At 46.3% G+C, this 22,495-nt stretch overlaps 1 protein-coding gene across 1 annotated transcript; it reads left to right on the top strand.

Annotated features, from left to right (window-relative positions):
* The first annotated feature begins 357 nt into the window (after window positions 1–357).
* On the top strand, window positions 358–21,781 carry hhla2b.2 (HERV-H LTR-associating 2b, tandem duplicate 2). The gene is made up of 8 exons (XM_080020636.1): window positions 358–408; window positions 9,455–9,558; window positions 13,534–13,863; window positions 14,520–14,792; window positions 15,501–15,821; window positions 20,190–20,285; window positions 20,402–20,439; window positions 20,565–21,781. The coding sequence occupies exons 2-8, from the start codon at window positions 9,492–9,494 to the stop codon at window positions 20,670–20,672; spliced, it is 1,233 nt and encodes a 410-aa protein (XP_079876762.1). The 5' UTR covers window positions 358–408; window positions 9,455–9,491; the 3' UTR covers window positions 20,673–21,781.
* The last annotated feature ends 714 nt before the right edge of the window (window positions 21,782–22,495 follow it).

Genomic DNA, 22,495 nt, shown 5'->3' with positions numbered 1-22,495 from the left:
TTTGGGTTAAAATACTGTAAGGGCGCTTTACACACTGCAGTACCGTTTGGAACCTGGTGGTGGTGACAAAGAGCCAAACCGAAACCCTAAGCTTCGTCTCCTTTCCCACGTGTCCATGGTAGAAATATCATTTTTGCATGCTGTTTGTATTGGTCTAACTTGAAAAAAATGAAATACTTGTCGTTAAGTGAACATAATCAAGTTAGATGCAGTTATTAGAAAGATTTACATTTGTAACTATTTTGGGAGGGTAGTCAGTCATCCCTAACTGACCTTCTCAACCATACACACACTTCTAAAATTAGCAGCATGTCATGTTCTTTTGCTGTGTCCCCTCCCAGCATTGACCGTGGACAGTACAGCCGTACCAGAATTTAAAAAACATTTTGGAGATATCTATAAGCGCAGGTTAGGAAAAAATATTTTCTCTTTTGTGCATGCTATTAAACTAAGCCCTGTTTTGCTGTCCTTGTGCAGGACTGGTATTGTGGGACACTAAAATAACTAATCACTGGCATGTGCACATGACTCTCCCAAAAAGCGAATTATTCAAATCTGGGGAGGGTACAGTGGCCCTGAGAGCTTAACGCACTGCAACTTAAGAAAACCCGCGCAAATAGATGAAACACAAGCGAATTAAGAAAACATCTTCACCAATTTGATGACACAAGTGCAGCATTTAGAAAACACGCTGCAAATCCAGGCGTGTCGAACGAACTGCATCCCAAAACGCTTAGATTAGAAAAATACAACCGCATTAGCCAAGTCAAGTCAAACTTTATTTATAAAGCGCATTTCATACCAGGGCAACACAATGTACTTTACAGAGAAATACAACAAAAGAAAATATATAAAATGTCTGTGCAACCATAAGAACAGTTGCAGAATCAACAAATCTCACAACATGCAGAACATACACGAACGCAGGCGCGCGCACGCACACACACACACAGAAGTCAGTCATAGACTGTAGTGAACAGCGAGGTTTCTAACCTGCTTTTAAAAGTGTTCAGTGTGGGGCCCTCAGGCAGGGTGTTCCATTTACTTAGGCACAGATACAGAAGGCAGCCTCCCCTGCTTTAGAGTTAGTATGAGGGATAGTTAAAATGACCACTACTCAGCGACCTGAGAGTTCTTGTTGGTTTGTGCGTAATGACCATTTATTTTATAAACAGAGCAAAAAAATATATATTATTATTATTATTGTTATATATTGAGGTACAAGGCCATTTAGAGCTTTATATACAAGCAGCATAATCTTAAAATGAATCCTGGTTTTAACAGGGAGCCAATGTAAAGATCTAAGAACAGATGTAATTTGTTCAGACCTTATAGTCCCAGTGAGAATAGGTGCAGTCGCATTTTGGATTAACTGTAGCTGCCGCACAGCTGATTTTGGGAGGCGGGTGAATAGGCCATTGCAGTAGTTTAATCTACTAGCTATGAATGCATGGATTATTTTTATGAAAATATTTTTTAACATGGTAGAAGGCTTATTTTGTGATGTGATTGATATGGCTCTTAAAATTTAGATCGCCGTCTATGATTACACCCATATTTCTGACTTCATCCTTGCTTTCCAGGGACAGAGAATGGAGATGAGCTGTAATTTTCTGTCTCTGAGCCTTTGCAGCAAAGATGAGGATTTTTGTTTTATCTTTGTTCAGTATTGAAAAGTTCTGTGGCATCCATACATTAATATCATTAATTCACTTAGTGAGGGAGTGTATGAGGTGTAGGTCATCCGGAGATTGGGATATCTACAGTTGTGAATAATCTGCATAATTATGGTTATAAATTTTGTGTTTCATTATAATATGTGCAACTGGGAGCATATAGAGATTAAACACTAATGGTCCAAGAATCGAAATTTGAGGCCCTCCACATATATTATTCACTTTGCTCGAGACAAAATCTCCAATGGACACAAAGCACTGCCTGTCCTGTAGGTAGGTTCTGAACCAATTTAGAACCGGGCCAGATAGGCCGACGCATTTTTATAGTCTCCCTAAAAAAATCTGACAGTCAACAGTATCAAAGGCAGCACTGAGATCCAGGAGCAGAAAAACAGATAGTTTTTTATTCACAACTTTAATAAGTGCTGTTTCTGTGCTATGGTCAGGCCGAGAACCACATTAATAAATGTCTTTAAGGCTGTTAATGTTAGATAGTTGTTTGAGGTTAGATAGTTGTTAAGCTGAAGGTAAACTGTTTTTTCAGGTATTTTGCTGAGGAACGGCAGGTTGGAAATGGGCCTGTAGTTGGCAATAACTGTTGCAGCAAGATTGCCCTTCTTCAGGAGTGGTTAAATGACAGCTGTTTTAAATGCTGCAGGAAATATACCTGAATGAAGAGTGCCGTTTAAAATTGCTAATATCTCATATGCTAAGCAGTTAAAAACGTTTTTTCAAAATGTGGTAGGGAGGGGGTCCAGGCAGCAGGTGGAGGACCTGAGCTGACCAACAATATCGTCCAGTTTTTTTTATGTTTAAAGGGACAAAGTGATACATGGCAGCAGTCATATTACTGGAGAACTGGAGAATTGGAGGGTAGGTTCATTTCTCGATGGCGTGGCGATAGTGGCGCCACCCCTAGCGGTCGCCTGCGCCGGCGCTCCGGTTACTTTCTTTCTCTTTAGTATTTTTTTCCTTTTTTTATCACAATGTTCGCCAGAAAAACATCAACAATTAACTCATACGGCCGCGATGCACTCATGGATATAAAAATTTCCCTAAACGAACAACTTTGGGACTTTTTATCCGTGGGAGCAGAGTGGCCGGCGGAAATCCTACGCGGGAACACTCGCAACAACAACTACAACAGAAATGGAGTCGCTGTTCCACGAGCGGGCCCACGGTGGAAGCACCGAGGTAAACGCGGCGGCATTCGGGTCAGAATGAGGACGCAACCTTACCGTCCACCTCTGCCAAGCATCCTTCTTGCCAACGTCCAGTCCCTGGAGAACAAGATGGATGAACTTCGAGCGAGGATTCAATTCCAGCGAGACACGAGGAACTGTTGCGTCCTCTGCCTGACGGAAACATGGCTGACCCCACTGGTGCCGGATGAAGCCATACGTCCAGCCGAGGCCTTCTCCGTGTTCCGCGGCGACAGAACGGGAGAGTCGGGGAAATCCAAAGGTGGAGGCGTCTGCCTAATGGTAAACAACCGCTGGTGTAACGCCAACAACACCAAATTCCTCTCCCACTCCTGCTCGCCGAACCTGGAACAGCTGACCATACTATGCCGTCCATTTTATCTCCCCCGGGAATTCAGCACGGTCATCATTATAGCCGTTTATATCCCACCGCAAGCGGACACCGACGCAGCTCTGTCGGTTCTGCACGATGTGTTGTGCGGATTTCAGAACAGACATCCCGACGCGGCTGTGGTGGTGACTGGGGACTTTAACATGGCCAACCTTAAAAAAGTTCTGCCGAATTTCCACCAACACATCACGTGTTTCACCAGGGGAGACAGAACTCTGGACCATTGTTACACTCCTTACAAGAACGGATACAAGCCCGTCTCGCTCCCTGCTTTCGGGAAATCAGATCACGCCGCAATCTCACTGCTTCCTGTTTACAGGCCTCTGATCGCGCGGGATCTGGTGATGACGAGGGAAGTGAAGCGGTGGACGGACCAATCAGAGGCTGCGCTTCAGGACGCTCTGACTGGCGTAGACTGGGACATGTTCCAAACAAGTTCAAGTGACGTCAGCGAGTTTACGGAGGTTGTAGTAAGTTTCGTGGCTACGCTCGCGGATGAAATCGTTCCCACGGTGAAAGTTCGGATATTTCCAAACCAGAAACCATGGGTTGATAAATCCATCCGCTGCGCTCTGAATGCGCGCACAGCCGCTTACAACGACGGACTTGTATCTGGTAACATGGACAACTACAAAGCGGCGTCGTACAATCTGCGGAGGGCGGTGAGGGACGCCAAATGGACGTACAGAGACACCGTGGAGCTGCAGATGGAGCGGGGGGACACAAGACGCTTGTGGGAGGGGCTGCGAACAATAACAAACTACAAGAGCAGCTCCTCCCCAGCCACGAGTGTGGACGCCTCCCTGGCCAACCAACTGAACTCCTTTTATGCGCGGTTCGAGTCTGGCAGCAGCACCGCTAGCTCGCCGGCTAATTGGAGCTACACCGCTGGGGACGAGCGCGCACTCTCAGTGTCCGTGCACGAGGTCAGGAGGGCTTTGATGCGGGTGAACACCAGGAAAGCTGCGGGCCCAGATGGCATATCTGGGCGAGTACTGAAGACCTGTGCTAACCAGCTAGCTCCGGTGTTCACCACAATATTCAACACCTCCCTGGCTGAATCAGTGGTCCCATCCTGCTTCAAGAGGTCCACCGTCGTTCCTGTCCCGAAGATCGCCTCTCCAACCTGCCTGAATGACTACCGTCCGGTGGCCCTCACCTCGGTGGTCATGAAGTGTTTCGAGAGGCTGATTAGGGATTACATCTGCGCCTCCCTCCCCCGCACCTTGGACCCGTTGCAGTTCGCGTACCGGCAGAACAGATCCACGGATGACGCGGTCTCCCAGGTACTGCACACCACGCTCACGCACCTGGATGGCCAGAAGGGGGCCCATGTGAGAATGCTGTTCATTGATTATAGTTCAGCTTTCAACACCATAGTTCCCACCAGACTGGCTGTCAAGTTGATGGAGCTAGGATTGAATGCTCCGCTGTGCACCTGGATCCTGGACTTCCTCACAGGCCGCCCCCAGGTGGTCAAGGTGGGGAAGTACATGTCAAGCTCCCTCACCCTGAACACAGGATCCCCCCAGGGCTGCGTCCTCAGCCCCCTACTGTACTCCCTGTACACACATGACTGTGTGGCCAGGTCCAGCTCCAACACCATCATCAAGTTTGCTGACGACACCGTGGTCGTGGGCCTGATCACCGACTGCGATGAGAAGGCCTACCGCGAGGAGGTGGCTGACCTGTCACTCTGGTGCCAGGACAACAGCCTACACCTGAACGTCAGCAAAACCAAGGAGCTGATTGTGGACTTTAGGCGTGGATCACAATCGAGGACGCACGCGCCCTTGTGGATTAATGGGACTTCTGTTGACAGGGTGAGCAGCTTCAGATATCTGGGAGTCCCCATCACAGAGGACTTAACATGGACTTAACACACAGACACTCTGGTGAGAAAGGCGAGGCAGCGTCTCTACCACCTCAGGCAGCAGAGGAAATTCCGGGTCTCGGTGAGGATCCTCAAGTCCTTCTACTCTGGAGCAGTGGAGAGCATCCTGACAGGCAACATCACTGCCTGGTTTGGGAACTGTACTGCCCAGGACAGGCGGGCCATGCAGAGGGTGGTGCGTTCAGCTGAACGTACCACTGGAACTACCCTCCCCCCCTTGCAGGAGTTATACACCAGGAGGTGTAGTAGCAGAGCCCGTAGGATCATGAAGGATCCTCATCACCCCAACAACGGACTGTTCCAGCTGCTGCGGTCAGGCAAGCGCCTCCGCAGTCACGCAGCGAGAACAGAGAGACTGAGACAGAGTTTTTTCCCGCACGCCATCAGAACTGTCAACGCTGACCTCACCAGGGGTCCTAACTGAGCCATGCACTAGGCTCCACTACCTACTGTACTATATGTAGCATACTGTACCGCATACTGTGTCACTGTTCAGGGTTGTTCGTGATGCCGTATTGCTGCGCCGTACTGTTGTATACTGTGCTGTATTATCCCAAACACTACCTCACACTATTCACATTCACATGCCACTTTAATTCACATGCCACTTTAAATGCACATATCTGTATATACATAGGCATATTCCTTCTATCTATTCCATTTTATTTCAATTTATTTTTATTGTATTTTATTCTTTATATTTTTATCTTATTCTATAAGTATTCCACTTACTGTATTACGTTTTAGGAGTCAGTTAGTCGGTCTATTAGAAAGGAATTTTCTACTTTTTATTTTATTTTATTTTTTATTTTTTCCTAGGACATATTGTGTGCTATCACCGTTGCATTACATTTCACTGCATATATGTATGGAAGTATGTATATGTATGTGACAAATAAAAAATCTTGAATCTTGAATCTTGAATCTTGAATGTTGAGGCACTAATATTCTCTGATAGCTATAATTTTGTTATTGAAAAATGTAGCAAATTCTTTTTTCAGTGGAGAGCATCTCTGACGGGGTTGTAGATGGTGGATTAATAAATCGATCAACAGTGGAGAAGAGCCCTTTACTATTGTTGATATTTTCATGAATGATTGTAGAGAAAAAAGACAGTCTGACCAGTTTAATTTCTTTGTTGTACTGATTGAGTTTATCCTTGTTCATTTCATGGTGAACCTGAAGTTTTGTATTTCTCCACTTTCGTTCTGCCTGGAGACAGAGCTGGGGAATGGAGCGGTTGTAAGCTGCCTAACAACCGCTCCATTCCTCCAGGGGGCTTTTCATTTTTCTATGTTTTTGGTTTTAATAGGTGCAATGTTATCAATGATATTTAGAATTTTTGAGTTGCGGTTCTTCACAGGATCCTCAGTTGATGATGCCATGAACAGCGGTAACTCATTTACAATTCTCTGAAAGGATTCAATGGTATTTTTGTTAATGAGACAAATTTTTCAATGGATCGGGTACCCCTCTGTTGTTCAGGAAAAGCAGACACATAAAAAGATATGCAACAGTAATCTGAAATTGCAACATCCATGACACAAGTTACAGTGATATTATTGTTAGTTCTTTTGATATGACCAAGTCCACAGTATGCCCCTTATTGTGGGTGGGTGTAGAAACATGCTGAGTGAGGTCAAATGCCTCCACTAGGCAAATTAAGTGTTGAGCATCTGGGTCTGCTTGATTGTCAACATGAATATCAAAATCACCTGAGATAATCACACAATCATAATCAGTGGAGACCTTGGACAGTAGCTCAGAGAATTCATTAAGAAAGCCACATTTAGATTTTGGTGGCCGATAGACAGTCATGATTATAATCGGAGCACTGCAGTTTATAGATATAGCAAGGTGTTCAAAAGACATGAATTCTCTGAGGAGGATTTTCTTGCAGCTATAGATATCAGAGAAGACAGCAGCTATTCCTCTGCCTCTTTTATCAGATCTAGTGGTTTGGATGAATTTGAAGTTAGGAGGTGTTGTCTTAATGAAGACGACTGTGCAATTTCTGTCCAGCCAGGTCTCAGTCAGTAGAGTGAAATCGAGGTTATGCTTATTTATAAGGTCATTAACTAAAAATGAGTTTTTTGTTAGTGACCGGACAACCTAAAGCCATTTTTATTGTTCTCGGTGTATGGCGTTGTGGTGGACTAATAGTTGAAGTCCGAACCGGTAATATATTGTTTTGGTTCCTTTATGGTACAGGCAAGTTACATTATTTGGGTGTATGGTTTATAATTACAGGAATTTGTAAAGCAGAGTGACAGTCATTAATGTTAGCAGAGTGGATCGGACTCACCAAACATCAGTAGTGAAGAGAGGATTTCAACGTAAGTTCCATGCTTATGGCGAGGAGACGGTATTCGTGAAAGTTTGGATGTACTCTGAAGACGTTTGGACGGCTTAAGAAGGTGCCAAAGTTGTCCACAAATGGTACAGTGAGGGAGTAACAGTATCCCTATAGCCATGTGTATAGCTGAAGGACGCATGTGAATTTTAGGTCTCCAAAGCTGGGACATGGGAGTGGGCCAGAGATGATGAACCGTGGGGTCTGACTCTAGAGGACTGTCAATAAGCTTCGTAAAGTCCTCTTTAAGAGTCTCCGATTCTTTGTTCCTGAGATCGTTGGTTCCGACATGGATGAAAACAGTGGAGGCAGACAGGTTTTGATCCAGCAGCTGTGGGATTTTGGAGTCTAAATCCTGGACGCGGGTACAAGGGTTCAGAGGGTTTTAGCCACAGGCCGGGTAATGTGTCGAACCATGGAGGAGCCAACGACGTACACGGATTGAGGCCCGCCAGCAGAGGAGTCCCGAGGGACAGCAGCAGCAGCTGAGCAAGGAGAGCACCGTCTTCCTGGAGGAGGCCCAGGCAGGTGGTCCAAATCAGTGGCTGCAGTAATATTAGGCTAACGTTACAGCGAAAGTAGATTAACTGTAGAAATGGTTCCATGCAAATGTTGTGTATTTTTACACACACGGGTTCAAGCAAGGGCTAGCAGACCTATCAATCCATCATTGAATCAAGTTCAAAGAATTAACAGATAGAGAGCTCCGATTTGTAACATTGAATGTAGTCTACCATGTATGGAACACCAGTTTTCAAACTTAATGGCTGAGTAATGAGTAATTTCCTTGATAAAATTCTAGAATAGACAACCCGGCTCATAGTCCCAAAAATGTAATTATTTGATCGTGTCTCGGAGCACGACTGACAGGTCTGTGTTTATCTGAATGGATCTATTGAATAATCTATTGAATAGTCTAATAAATTCAAGGTTGGGTGAGAATAGGGATATAGGGTCATCTATGAAAATCATTCATGGATACAATTTAACTATAAATATGTCAATGTTTATTTATGATATACTGTACATATAGCTTGCATGCAGGCCTTGCTGAAAATTTGAATGCACCCAACAGCCAGTGCAGTAAACATTTCCATGGCAACAACGAGCTCCACCAGATGTCGCTGTTATACTTTGGGATTGTCGGTAGTGTGGCCCTGAGAGCTCAACGCACTGCAACTTAAGCAAACACCTGCAAATTAAGAAAAACACAACTGCATTAACAGAAGACAAAAAGCATTAACAGAAAACACAAACGCATTAACAGAACTGTAGAAGTACCACAGTACTTCTCCACGACATCAAATAAAACATGTTTTTCTGAGAACAATGTTGATATCGTACAGACTTATGGCTTCTACAGGAACAAAAACATTTCTTTACGCAAAAATACAGTAACACCAAAGTTAAACAAAACATAAATGGCTTCTTGACAAAGTATGCATGGTATGCTCTTAAAGGGGACGTACTGTATTATGAAAAAAGTGAGTTTTTCCTAATAGGTCACCTTTCAGTTTTTGTGCACATACATTTGGGTCTCTGATGGGCCTACTAACATACAAACTGTGAAATAAAACAACCCAGGCATTTTTTTTTAGTATTACAACCGTGACCCATCTGAGTATCTCCACCCACGGCTGAAGAAATACCTTTGCGAAGGTGCGGCTTTTTTTCGACCAAATCACATACCAGCGCAGATCAAATCATACCAACTGTCCCTGACAAAATTGCAGACGTGGGAAATGTCAAAATTTAGAAAATAATTGTGCTGTATTTTTCTTTTGTTGTTTAGCTCTAACTAATGCTAATGCTGTACGTACCTTCAACTGCTGCTTCTACCGCGAGAGATCTGGGCTCACTGCTAAGCATATCATCTGGTTGACCGAGGTCACTCCGTGTACTTCAACCTTGGTAACAACAAATACCGTCCCACTCTAGGCAGCTACAGAAAGAGGCGAGAGTTGTTGCTGACAGAATGAGAGCGACCGAGTGTTTCCAGGGGCTGGTGGGTTTTTTTTGGGCTATGGCAGTCACTCATGGGGGTAAGTGAAATATTTACAGACCAGGTTGGTCTGATTGAAATCAGGAATTGGTTGATTTCTGTGTTTTAATCCTGGCCACCGTCTACTGTATAGAGGAGTGTATAAACGAGTATGAATCTATAGAAACTAATAATACTGTAATACTGTTTTATTCACATTCTATTCAATTTAACAAATCTAACTCTAACCCTAGACAGATCAACAAAATATCTGCTTCAGTAAAACTGAAACTGATAGTAAAAGTTAAGTCTTAAATCATATAATATTGTTATATAATCATGTTATTGAACAAAATCATTTAGAATAGTATTATAAGATAACCTTATAGAAAAAGTATAAGCAATACAATGAAATCAACAGCAGCAATGCAGCATTTTGTGAATGTATAACTAGCTTTACAAATGTAAGACTGAGTGAACTTTGGCCACGGGTTATACTTAACTGAAAGTGCTGGGCCAGGAAGATTAGCTCAACTATAAAATACTGTAGAGCTCCTAAAATAAGTCCTGAAAATAAATGGCAGTCATGACACAGTCAAGTGGCGGTCACCTTACAAAGCTGTCAGGCCGCATTCCTGCACACATTGAAACCAGTCATGAAGGACATATTGTTTCCTTATGTATTTATTTATTTATTTTTTAAATCTATTAGCACAAAGGAAGTGATAAAACAAAAGAAAATGGAAATAGACATAGCAGGAGTTGTGCAGGAGAGGTAAGAAACCCCAAAGGGCTTAAGTAAAACCTCCCCTCTAGGATTTACCATTCATCCCAACACTATGGATATTTGTTTTCTGAACATAATGCGATCAAAAAGAAATAATAATAAAAAATAAAAAATAAATGGGGTGTATGTATGTTTTTTGTCTTAATTTGTTTTATTTGTTTGTTGAATTGAGCAGAAAAATATGTTTTCTGAGGTGAAACAGAAAGCATCCATTAAAATTCCATTAAACCGAAATGTCAAGGGAGATTGAGAGTATAACTCACAGAGGGCCAAAGAAATAAATGAAGAATATACATGTGCAAATAAATACTTCTCTCAGTTTAAATGGTAGGTGCCCTATTTTTCAACCCAGGCCTTATTAAAATGTTGGTTCCTGTCATTTATAGCTCTTCATAGCACAGCCTCACTGAACACTTTACTATTTAGAAACTTGGGGCAAAGTAATAAAAGCTCAGTTAGGCAGTCTTTAAATGTTATACGTAACATATATATATATATATATATATATATATATATATATATATATATATATCCCCACCCTGACCCCAGGTTGTCAGGGTGGGGAAGCTCATGTCAAGCTCCCTCACCCTGAAACCAGGATCCCCCCTGGGTTGCGTCCTCAACCCCCTACTGTACTCCCTGTACACACATGACTGTGTGGCCAGGTCCAGCTCCAACACCATCATAAAGTTTGCTGACAACACCGTTGTCGTGGGCCTGATCACCGACTGCGACGAGAAGGCCTACCGCGAGGAGGTGGCTGACCTGTCACTCTGGTGCCAGGACAACAGCCTACACCTGAATGTCAGAAAAACTAAGGAGCTGATTGTGGACTTTAGGCGAGGATCACAATCGAGGACGCACGCGCCCTTGGTGATTAATGGGACTTCTGTTGACAGGGTGAGCAGCTTCAAATACCTGGGAGTCCACATCACAGAGGACTTAACTTGGACTTTACAAACAGACACTCTGGTGAGAAAGGCGAGGCAGCGTCTTTACCACCTCAGACAGCTGAGGAAATTCCGGGTCTCGGTGAGGATCCTCAAGTCCTTCTACTCTGGAGCAGTGGAGAGCATCCTGACAGGCAACATCACTGCCTGGTTTGGGAACTGTACTGCCCAGGACAGGCGGGCCCTGCAGAGGGTGGTGCGTTTAGCTGAACGTACCACTGGAACTACCCTCTCCCCCTTGCAGGAGTTATACACCAGGAGTTGTAGTAGCAGAGCCCGTAGGATCATGAAGGATCCTCATCACCCCAACAACGGACTGTTTCAGCTGCTGCGGTCAGGCAAGCGCCTCCGCAGTCACACAGCGAGAACAGAGAGACTGAGACGGAGTTTTTTCCCGCACGCCATCAGAACTGTCAACGCTGACCTCACCAGGGGTCCTCACTGAGCCACACACATAGGCTCCACTACCTACTGTACTATATGTAGCATACTGTACCGCATACTGTGTCATTGTTCAGGGTTGTTCTTGATGCCGTATTGCTGTGCCGTACTGTTGTATACTGTGCTGTATTATCCGAAACACTACCTCACCTTATTCACATGCCACTTTAATTCACATGCCACTTTAATGCACATATCTGTACATACATAATTGCCTATTCCATATACATAAGCATATTCCCTCTATCTATTCCATTTTATTTCATTTTATTTTATTGTATTTTATTTTATTCTATATATTTTTATTTTTATTCTATAAGTATTCGACTTACTGTATTACGTTTTAGGAGTCAGTTAGTTGGTCTTTTAGAAATAATTTTTTTCCTAGGACATATTGTGTGTTATCACCGGGTGCGCTACATTACATTTCACTGCATATATGTATGAAAGTATGTATATGTATGTGACAAATAAACCTCTTGAATCTTGAATCTTGAAAATATATATATATATATATATACCTATGTAAAGAAACGTTTGCAGATCGTGCATTTTATAAGGTTTTTATTGTCTCATTTGCACCTCCAAAATGTAGCTCTTTTGGCCACATCTGCACGGACATAAAAGACTAGAAACAAGTTGAACCCCTTCCCACTGACAACTTTCTGTAGCCTACACTACGCTTTGGCTGTACACCGGAAAAAAAGCAAAAGTATTTTTTGGATAAAATAGGTCATTGACATTTATTCAATGCAGGTTCAAAATGTCTCCTGGTTGGCTTACGCCAGGTATTCTCCCTGGCCTCAGTTTGGTGTTGGGGGTATGTGGTGTGGTTTGAGCAGCCACACCAGACCTGGATCTAGGTAACTGGGGTCAGAGTGGCTGCATACTGTACCTGTTGCCAGTTGGTTGGTCTAACGAGCAGCAGGTAAAACCCCCATCCCCACACACACTCAGGAGAGTAGCCCGTATCATGACACATGTCCATCTGCGCCCGGGCTAATTCCACCTACCCCACTCTCTACAATAAACTGGTGTTTACAACCCCCTGTCTTCTGTGTCTCTGTGCCGGAGGTCCCTGGACACGCCACTTGAGTCGCGAGTGGTAGGCGTCACTGTCGCAGTGATCATTTTAGGCTCAAATGTTTGCCCCATTGGAATACATTTAATCACGGTGAGAAGCTGGAGCAGAGTGGTACGTTTCTCAAGCGTAAAGCGTTCAGTGAGGTTGTGCATCTGTTATAAATGATGGGAAACAACATTTTCATAAAGCCTGGGTTGAAAAATACCAAATCTATCCTGTAATCACTTTTTTATATATTTTCAAGTTGTTTATTTGTTTATGTTCTCATATTTATAAAGGTTATTCTTGATTCATTGTTGCATTCATTTATTATTATGGCTCTTATAATGTCCCATAGCAGATGTACAGTGTATATTTGCAAAAGGCTGACACTAATAGAAGACACCAATTCTATGTCCTCATTAAGTTTATTGAATTTAATATATTCAAGTATTTTCTTTAATATTTGCTAATCTAGCCACTGGGGTGCACAAGCCAGTGTATCATCAGTGCCGGTCCCAAGATGAATAGAGAGGGTTTGGTCAGGAAGGGAATCCCCTAACGGGAGCAGCCGAAAGAAGAGGATGATTTTCCTTAATATTTGCTGTTGTTGGTATTGTTGTTCAGTAAAACTTCTATTCTCAACTTTTCTTTCCTCATATAAAACATTTAATTAATCTGCTGTTTTATTATGAGGATCTTTAAAACTCACACATTTAAGACAAGGAGGCCAAGACAAACTTCCCAGTTCTTATGCTTGTAATTGATCCAACCGGCTGTGATTTCTTGCTCTAGGTGCTTCAGATATACCACTTATATCCTGTTTGTTCGGGGGGAGATGCCTGCTGCCGTGCAGTTTTCACCCGTCCACGGAGGAGATCATTCACTGGCTCCTGGTGACCACAACAAACATCCAGGTCCACTCATACTACGAAGGACAGGACCAATTCATGTACCAGGAAGAGCGCTTCAAAGGACGAACCTCCCTGCAGCTCGACCAGATCTCCGTTGGCAACGCGTCGCTCACACTGACTGGGGTGACGCTGCAGGACGCGGGCAAATACAAGTGCTACACCAGCACCACTGCTGACCATAAGCAGTCTTTAATGAACCTGAAAGTGCAAGGTAGTGCACGAGCCTCACTTATTATGTTAATGCTGTGTTTTGAGAGATTATTACGAGTTGGAATTAAACGACAACCGCAGGAATGAGAATAAATAATTTAACAATATCGATTTGTTAGGATGAGCTACGAGTTACGCTGTTTGCTTTTTCTTGATATACATGTTAAATCTGTTCTAACCAGACTCACTTGATACGCACACGGTGCCACAAGACATTTCTGAGACTGATATTTGATTCATATACTTTTTTTAAATGCATCTTCATTTGTACATAATCCCTTTGGAGCGCTTCCTATGCTCTATTTAAGAATAAACGAAGCTGATGAAATATTCAAGTTCACATGGAACAGTTGCAGAATAGAGTCAGCGAGATTCATATTTAGCCTCAATCTGTTGCTTTGAGGCCTAAATGTGAATTGTAACACAACACATGAGTGATGCTGGCTCCAAAATCATAACAAAAGGAAAAAAATTAGAAAAGTTATCACATTCTTCAATTGCTGGGACCTAAAACAGCGTCATGGGCAAAAAAAGGTTGAGAACACTTGACAATTGATTTGTTTTGATGTTGCAATCGAAAAGTGGGTGACCTTTGACCCAATCGAGGCCACCTGCAGACCACATTACAACTCGTGCGTCCCTCTTGCCTTGTTGCAGCTCCGGTTGGTGCGGTCGTCATCGAGCTGGTGACGGACACCGTCACCTGCAGCTCAGCAGGGATCTACCCGCAGCCCGAGCTGGCCTGGTCCACCAGCCCCTCCACAGGTTCAGGACTGAACCAGAATACCACCACGGTCCATCACAATCTCCAGGGGCTCTATAACATCAGCAGCTCTTTAAAGATCACGGCGACCGACGACGTAGCGTCGGCCTACACCTGCATCGTCCGCACTGACGCAGGAACCAGAAGAGCCACGATAAGGCGACTGCGTAAGTTGACGTACTGTGTTCGTACATAATCAGCCCCATTTCTCAGTTTTGGAAATGTGTTAGTGAGGTGGTTTAAATGACCACAGTGGCAGCATAGTCTGGAAGGATTGAAGAAAATGAAAGCGCTTGTAGTTTCTTGATGAATTTGATGTGTTGATAAAGAAGGAGATTTATGACAAAAGAACAGCATCAGACCAGACTTGCCTAAGACGTCCAGGAGAGAACCGAGCCGGATGGATTCTCTGTCGAATGAAACTCGGGCAAGTATTTTATGCTTGCCCAAAGACAACGTTGACCATTTGGTTTCCCTACATAGGTCACAGGTCACATTTCACCTCCCTTTTCACCGGGAGGTGATAAGGGAGGGATATTGTTGCTGCACAGGCTTGCTTTCTTCGTAATTTTTTTTCTCAAAAGCAAATAAGTTTAAAATAAAGTTAGGATTGGTCTGGAGATATGAACATTGTTGCTGTTTATTTATGCTTGCGGATCCATAATGGGGGACATCAAAATTAATTGGAGATTGAGGTTTGAAATCAAAGGTTAATAAATGTAATCCTCCTCCTCAGTAGTATCTCTTTCAATGAATGAAGCTAGATTTTTCAGTGTATACATGTGCTCGTCTCTGAAATATACCAATATCTCAACTTATCTCCATTTTTCTGTCCATCCCTCTGTCCCCTCATTTTCCATCCATCCATTTTTCAGCTACAATTAAAGTTACCGCCAATAATGAGGTAACAATCGACTGCAACACCTCAATGGCTGCCATGGAGGGTTTCCATTCCATCACATGGACTTTCAACCACACCCAGATCATCTGGGATAAAGGACAAGCCACGACCCCGACCCAGGGAAACTGGGGTGGGGAGGTGAAGGGCGTGTCCGACACAGGCAGCTTAAGGCTCCGTGTCTCCTCAGCCGAGGAGAGCGAAGGGACATACACATGTGAGCTGAGGAGCGACGCTGGGGAAACATACGTGACCAACACCGTGCTGGACATTTCTGCAGCAGCAACGGGAGGCAGTGGTGGGCACCACCCTATTATACTTTCAGTTCAACTCCACTCCCATTTTCTGCTAAACAATTCGGATTTATCATGAGGATGAGATGATATTGTTTGATAGGTTCTTCATAACACTTTCCATAATAATCAGGACGCTTGTGTTTACTTGTCCAGGTATTTATGCACCGAGTGACCGAGTGTTGCTGTCAGGACATTATTGGTGGGATGGATTCCAAAAGGGTTCTGCAGTGTTTGCATGTATTTTGAATGCTTTTTCTTATCACATTATTAACGACAGAAAGAATGATCCACTTTATTTACCTTGTTTTAAAGGAGCGGTGTGTAAGATTCTCTGGTGTTGTATCTCTAGCTGCTGAGACGGTGGGTAAACAACCTTCAATTGCAAAATGTTTATCAACTGACCCTCCAGGGAACGTAGGAGATGGCGGACAGAAAAGGCAGGACCTGGACGGACGGGCAGGAAGCCTCCTTCTCAAGGGCCGGGAGCAGAGGCGGTTGGAAGCCGTAGGCACACTGGAAGGGGGAGAGGCCTGTGGCCGAACTGGTCAGGGTGTTGTGGGCATATTCCATCCACAAAAGCTGCTCGGACCAGGACGATGGGTGTTGTGATGTCATGCAGCGAAGGGCCGTCTCCATCTCTTGGTTCTTCCGCTCTGTTTGGCCTTGGACTGGGGGTGGTACCCTGAAGAGAGGCTGACGGTGCACAGAACTCCCTCCAGAAGACAGAGGCGAACTGGGGTCCCCGGTCAGATACAACATCTACCGGGATGCCATGGAGGCGGACGAAGTGGTACAATAATAGCTCGGCGGTGCCCTTGGCCGACGGGAGCTTCGGTAGAGGCACGAAGTGAGTCATCTTGCTAAACCGGTCCACCATGGTCAGGATGGTAGTGTTGCCGCTAGACGGTGGCAGACCGGTGACGAAGTCCACGGAGATGTGAGACCAGGGGCGATGAGGAACTGGCAGTGGGTGTAGGAGACCAGCAGGAGCAAGAAGAGAGGGTTTGTGCTGGTTACAGGTGGGGCAGGCATTGACGAACCCTCGGACGTCCTCACCCAGGGAGGGCCACCAGAAGCGACGCTGGACGACTTCCTTCATCCGCTGGATCCCTGGGTGGCAGGTGAGTCGGGAGTTGTGGGCCCACTGGAGAACCTCGGACCGGAGGTCAGGCAGGACGAACAGACGGTCGGGCGGACATGCGCTGGGTCCAGGTTGGTCCTGGGCGGCGGCTCTGACCTTCTCTTCCACCTCACAGGTGAGTGTGGCAACTAGACGGGAGGACGGTAGAATGGTGTCAGGGTCAGCAGCGTCTTCCTCCTCCTCCTGGAACTGCCGGGACAGGGCGTCAGGTTTGATATTGCGTGATCCCGGCCGATAGGAGAGGGAGAAATTGAACCTTGTTAGGAAGAGCGCCCAACGGGCCTGACGGGAGTTCAGTCTCCTGGCAGACTGGATATACTCAAGGTTTTTGTGGTCAGTCCACACCAGGAACGGCAGCTGGGTTCCCTCTAGCCAGTGTCGCCACTCCTCCAGGGCCAATTTGACGGCGAGAAGCTCCCTATTCCTGTTGTCGTAGTTCCTCTCAGCCGGGGTTAAACGCCTGGAGAAGAAGGCACAGGGATGAAGTTTCTGGTCGGAGGCTGTTCTCTGGGACAGAACAGCTCCGACTCCCACGTCGGAGGCGTCCACTTCAACCACGAACTGCCGTTCAGGGTCAGGCAATACCAGAATGGGGGCTGAAGTGAACCGTGCCTTCAGGGCCAGGAAGGTGTCATTGGCGATGGCGGACCACCGAAACGGCACCTTGGAGGAAGTAAGGGCTGTGAGGGGGGCAGCCACCATGCTGTAGCCTTGGATGAACCTACGATAGAAGTTGGCAAAACCGAGGAAGCACTGGAGTTGTTTGCGGGTGTCCGGGGCGGGCCAGGTGGTGACGGTGGAGACCTTGGTGGAGTCCATCTGGATGGTCCCCCTCCCTACGACGTACCCCAGGAAGGAGACGGACGGGACGTGAAACTCACACTTCTCCGCCTTCACAAAAAGTGAGTTCTCCAGGAGGCGCTGCAGGACCGTCTGGACGTGGTGGACGCGCTCAGCTTGGGATCGGGAGAAGATCAGGATGTCGTCGAGGTACACGAAGACGGATATGTTGAGCATGTCCCTGAGCACGTCATTGACCAGGGCCTGGAAGACGGCGGGGGCGTTGGTGAGACCAAAGGGCATCACCAGATATTCGTAGTGACCGGAGGGAGTGTTGAACGCCGTCTTCCATTCGTCCCCCTCTCGAACCCGGACCAGATGGTAGGCGTTGCGTAGGTCGAGCTTGGTGAACACCGTGGCCCCCTCCAGGAGTTCGAAGGCTGATGAGATGAGGGGCAGGGGATAGCGGTTCTTGACCGTAATGTCGTTGAGACCGCGATAGTCAATACAGGGGCGAAGCGACTTGTCCTTCTTCTCCACAAAGAAGAAGCCCGCCCCCGCCGGGGATGAGGAGGGACGGATGATGCCCGCCGCCAGAGCATCGTTAATATAGGTGTCCATGGCCTCTCTCTCCGGGGCGGAGAGGGAGTACAGGCGGCCTCTGGGGGGGTGGAGCCGGGCTGGAGGTCGATGGCAATATCGCATGCCCTGTGCGGGGGATGTCGCCTTGGCCTTGCTGAAGACTTCCCTGAAGTCGAGGTACTCGGCGGGGACCCCCAACATGTCGGGTGCAGAGCTGGAGCTGGTGGGTGGCTGAGGTGTGGCGGCTTGCTTCAGGAAGACCTGATGGCACGCAGGACTCCATCCCAGAATAGCCCCTGTGGTCCAGTCGAGGTGTGGGTTGTGACGCCGGAGCCAGGGGAACCCCAGGAGGAGAGGGTGACGAGGTGAGTGCAGGATGCAGAACTGTATCGTCTCCTGGTGGTTGCCGGACAGGAGCATGCGGATGGGCACGGTCTGATGGGTGACTGTCGCCAGGGGCGGCCATCCAGGGCAGTGGCAGGTACCGGAGAAGGCAGGAGAACTCGACCAACACCCAGCTGCCGTGCTAGGTTATCGTCGATGATGTATACATCGGAACCAGATTCAATAAGTATGGCAAGGGAATGTGAGCCTTGGGGCAAGAGCAGCTGAGCCTGGCAGAGGGGGCGTAGGTTGGAGGGGGATTTGGAGGTGTGGCTCACCAGGACCTCCTCCCTCACTGGTGAGCCCGGCCCCTTTACCGGACACCCGGAAATGTAGTGTCCAGCTAGACCGCAGTAGAGGCAAAGGTTCCCCACCCGACGACTCTCCTTCTCCTCTGGGGTGAGGCTGGACTGGCCAACCCGCATGGGAGAGGCCTCACTCATGGGTTGACGGGCCGGAAGAGCTGGCGGCCTGGAGGAACCTGGAAGACGGGTTGCTGGGCGGCGCTCCACTTGCCTCTGACGCCTCTCTCGCTGCTGGGCCTGGATGCGTCAGTCGATACGGGAAGCAAGCTCAATGATGCCATCGAGAGAGGTGGGCAGGTCGTGGGAAACTAGCTCATCCTTCACGTACACTGCTAATCCCATCAGGAACGCGTCAATCTGGGCTGCCGGGTTCCACTCGCTCAGTCGAGCCTGGGTGCGGAAGTCGATCGCGTAATCGACCACGGAGCTGAACTGATCGAGAGCGATGGCGAGCTTCTGGACCTGGCAGCTAGCGTGGCAAGCCCTTGCTCCTGGCTAGCCGCTGCTAGCCGAACGTCCGCTGAGGTGGAGGCTCGGACAGCCTCCTGGTGTTGGAGCTGTGACTCCACCCTTCCCAGGCGTGCCAGCAACTTTGTGTGCTGGGTCCATTGTTGGCCGGATTGTTCTGTAACGGGTGTGGTTAAGACTCAATTGCAGCACAAAGACAGGCAGGGATATTTGGTAATGTCTTTTATTTGTAGAGCGGACGGAAGACAGGCAGGGGGCAGGCAGGATACATCGTCGGGGACAGGCAGGTTCGATAACGAGGAGTGCAGACAGAAGACAGGCGGAGTGGCAGGCAGGATACGTGGTCGGAGCGAGGCAGAGTCGGTAGCGGGGAATCAGTCCGGAGAACGCTGGAGATTCTGGTGCAAGCATCGAAGACAATCTGGCAATGAGTGACTCTTGAGAGAGGCATATATAGGGGTTAGATTGCAGATCTGGAACAGCTGTGTGCGCAGGTGAATAGAGTTGGGCTAATGGGACAGGTAAGGAGAGGGAGGGGAAAGTAGAAGAAGGCAGAGATCATGACAGCATCAATAATGTCCTGACAGCAACACAAGGTCCCTCCTTACATAAGGGAGATTCTGGTGGTTTTGTGGTTGTTGTTGTTGTATTGTGGTTGTTTCTCCACTTGTGATGGCAAAATTGTCAACACACTGGTTCTACGGTTTCAGATAGAAGTAGATGGCCATTGATCCCTGTCATAATCGTGTTGTGTGGATTCCTAATCATAACTTTGGTGTACTGCTTAAGAAGGAGACCATGGATAGGTAAGACCTCTGGCTGCCCATTTATTCAGCAACACATTTTGCTTGTCTTGTACAGTACACTGTCATGATGTTGGTAAAATGGTTCTTAGACTCACAACATACATATGTTTGCTCAGGCAGCGCTGTGAATTCAGGACAAGGAAACTCAGAGACGGTAAGGATTCATGTGTTATCGTACAATAAGGTGCTGCCATGCAGTCTCATCTGTATGACTGACTGTGTTTACACTTTGTCGTCACTGTAAGTTGTCTCAGGAATAAACTCAAGTTTCTTCCTCAGCCCAGAGAACAAGTGGGGTTGGAAATAATACGCCATAACGGTGTCGAACGGCAAACCCCTGAGCAAGGCAGCTCCGAAGAAATGCCTTTAAAAGAAGAAGCCCGATGAACCTGAAACCTGTAAAGCCTTCTGGTCCTTTGTGGAAAGTCTGTATTGCAGTGTTGAATGGGAAAACCTGACAGTGGATTACCAAGTACGGTTTGAGGATTACCAAGCAACAGGCAAGAAAGAGGCTGGATTAAAATGGGTTTTTCACAAGAAACAAAAGCCAAGATGTATTTTGACAATCATATTTATTTTGGATTATCTTCACAATGGATTTATTTCCGTATCCGTATTATCATTTTTTTCATGAAGGCACCTGGACCCGACATATGGACTTTATATCATGGTTCCTTGAGATGTCTGAGATCTGCATGTGTGCACTAACCCTGGGCATTCGCACGCCTGATGCAGCGAAAATGAAGAAATCTCTGCGCTGGTAACCAGGAAGCACCACTGTGCCGCACAGCACTAGTGTAATGTGAGAGCTCGCTGGGTTTGCCATGAAAAATGTTTCCATTTTGAATGAATTCCACTTAAAATACAAAAAAATATTATATATATATATATATATATATATATATATATATATATAATGGCAACTAGGTCTTCTAGATCAAAATTGCAAGGCTGCACAAATCCATCTTATTCATCAGTTCCAGCAGAATAGCGGCTGTTAGCAATAGTTCAACAGAACAAGTTTCACACGGAAAGTGGGGAATAATCGTAGTAATGTAAGGTTCGACTCTTTTTTTGAGATACGGTTCGCTTGGCAACTCACTCAGTAATAAGAGACGTTCAATTTCAAATCGAATGAACAAACTGAATGAAACAATCTGTTGGCACCGTGCTCCAGCGGGTTATCTCCCAAATAGGAGCCTTTCTGTGTGGAGTTTGCATGTTCTCCCCGTGCTCACATGGGGTTTCCTCCACCTCACGTCAGTAAGGACCCCCCTCAAAAACATGCACACATCATCGTCTGACCAGCGATGGACACTCATCACCAGGTCCCCGGGCGCGTCCACGTATGCTGCCCACTGCTCCTGGCTGTGGCCCCGGAGGAAGGACAAGCCAGGATGGGTCAAAAGCAGAGGATCCATTTCACCAGCCACCATCAAAGCGTGTGTGTGTGTGTGCAAGTTGCGTGACGAATAAAGACTGTTTCTGTTTCTGAATGACATTGAATTGGAAATACCTCTTTGGAATGTTATTTTCACATTAGTCACTCGGATGAATGTAACCTAGCCTGTAGCCGTGTCTGGAGGCATAGCGATATTAGGCTAATGTTACAGCCAATGTAGATTAACTGTAGAGATGGTTCTATGCAGATGTTGTGTTTTTTTACACACACACACACACACACATGTTCAAGCAGGCGCTAGCAGACTTATCAATCCATCACTGAACAAAGTGAAAAGGATTAACAGATAGGGAGCTCCAATTTGTAAAATCACATTTAGTCGACAATGTATGGAACCCTAGTTTGCAAATTAATTTTTTAGGACCCTGCCCTGTGCTTGTTTGTGCTTGTTGGAATTCTCTGTCCTATCTACTGTGTTGATTCCCTGCCTGTTCTTGGACCCTGGTTCCCTGGCTGTTTCCGGACCCTGGCTCCCTGCTTGTTCCTGGACCCTGGTTCCATGTCTGTTCCCGGACCCTGGTTCTCTGCCTGTTCCTGGACCGTGATCCTCTGCCTGTTTCCTGGGACCCTGGTTCTCTGCCGATAACTTTGCCCTTCACCCTTGCACCTACTCCTGAGCCTCCATTGTGTCTGGCGTTTGGGTTCACCAGACTATATCATAACATAACTAGCTGAGTGATGAGTGATTTCCTTGATAAAATTGTAGAATAGACAAGCCGGCTCATAGTCCCGAAAAATGTATCTATTG

Source organism: Zeus faber (assembly GCF_960531495.2).
Source record: "Zeus faber genome assembly, chromosome: 19".
NCBI lineage: Eukaryota > Metazoa > Chordata > Actinopteri > Zeiformes > Zeidae > Zeus > Zeus faber.
Note: the sequence above shows the minus strand (reverse complement) of the source record. Positions and strands in the feature narration are given on the sequence as shown.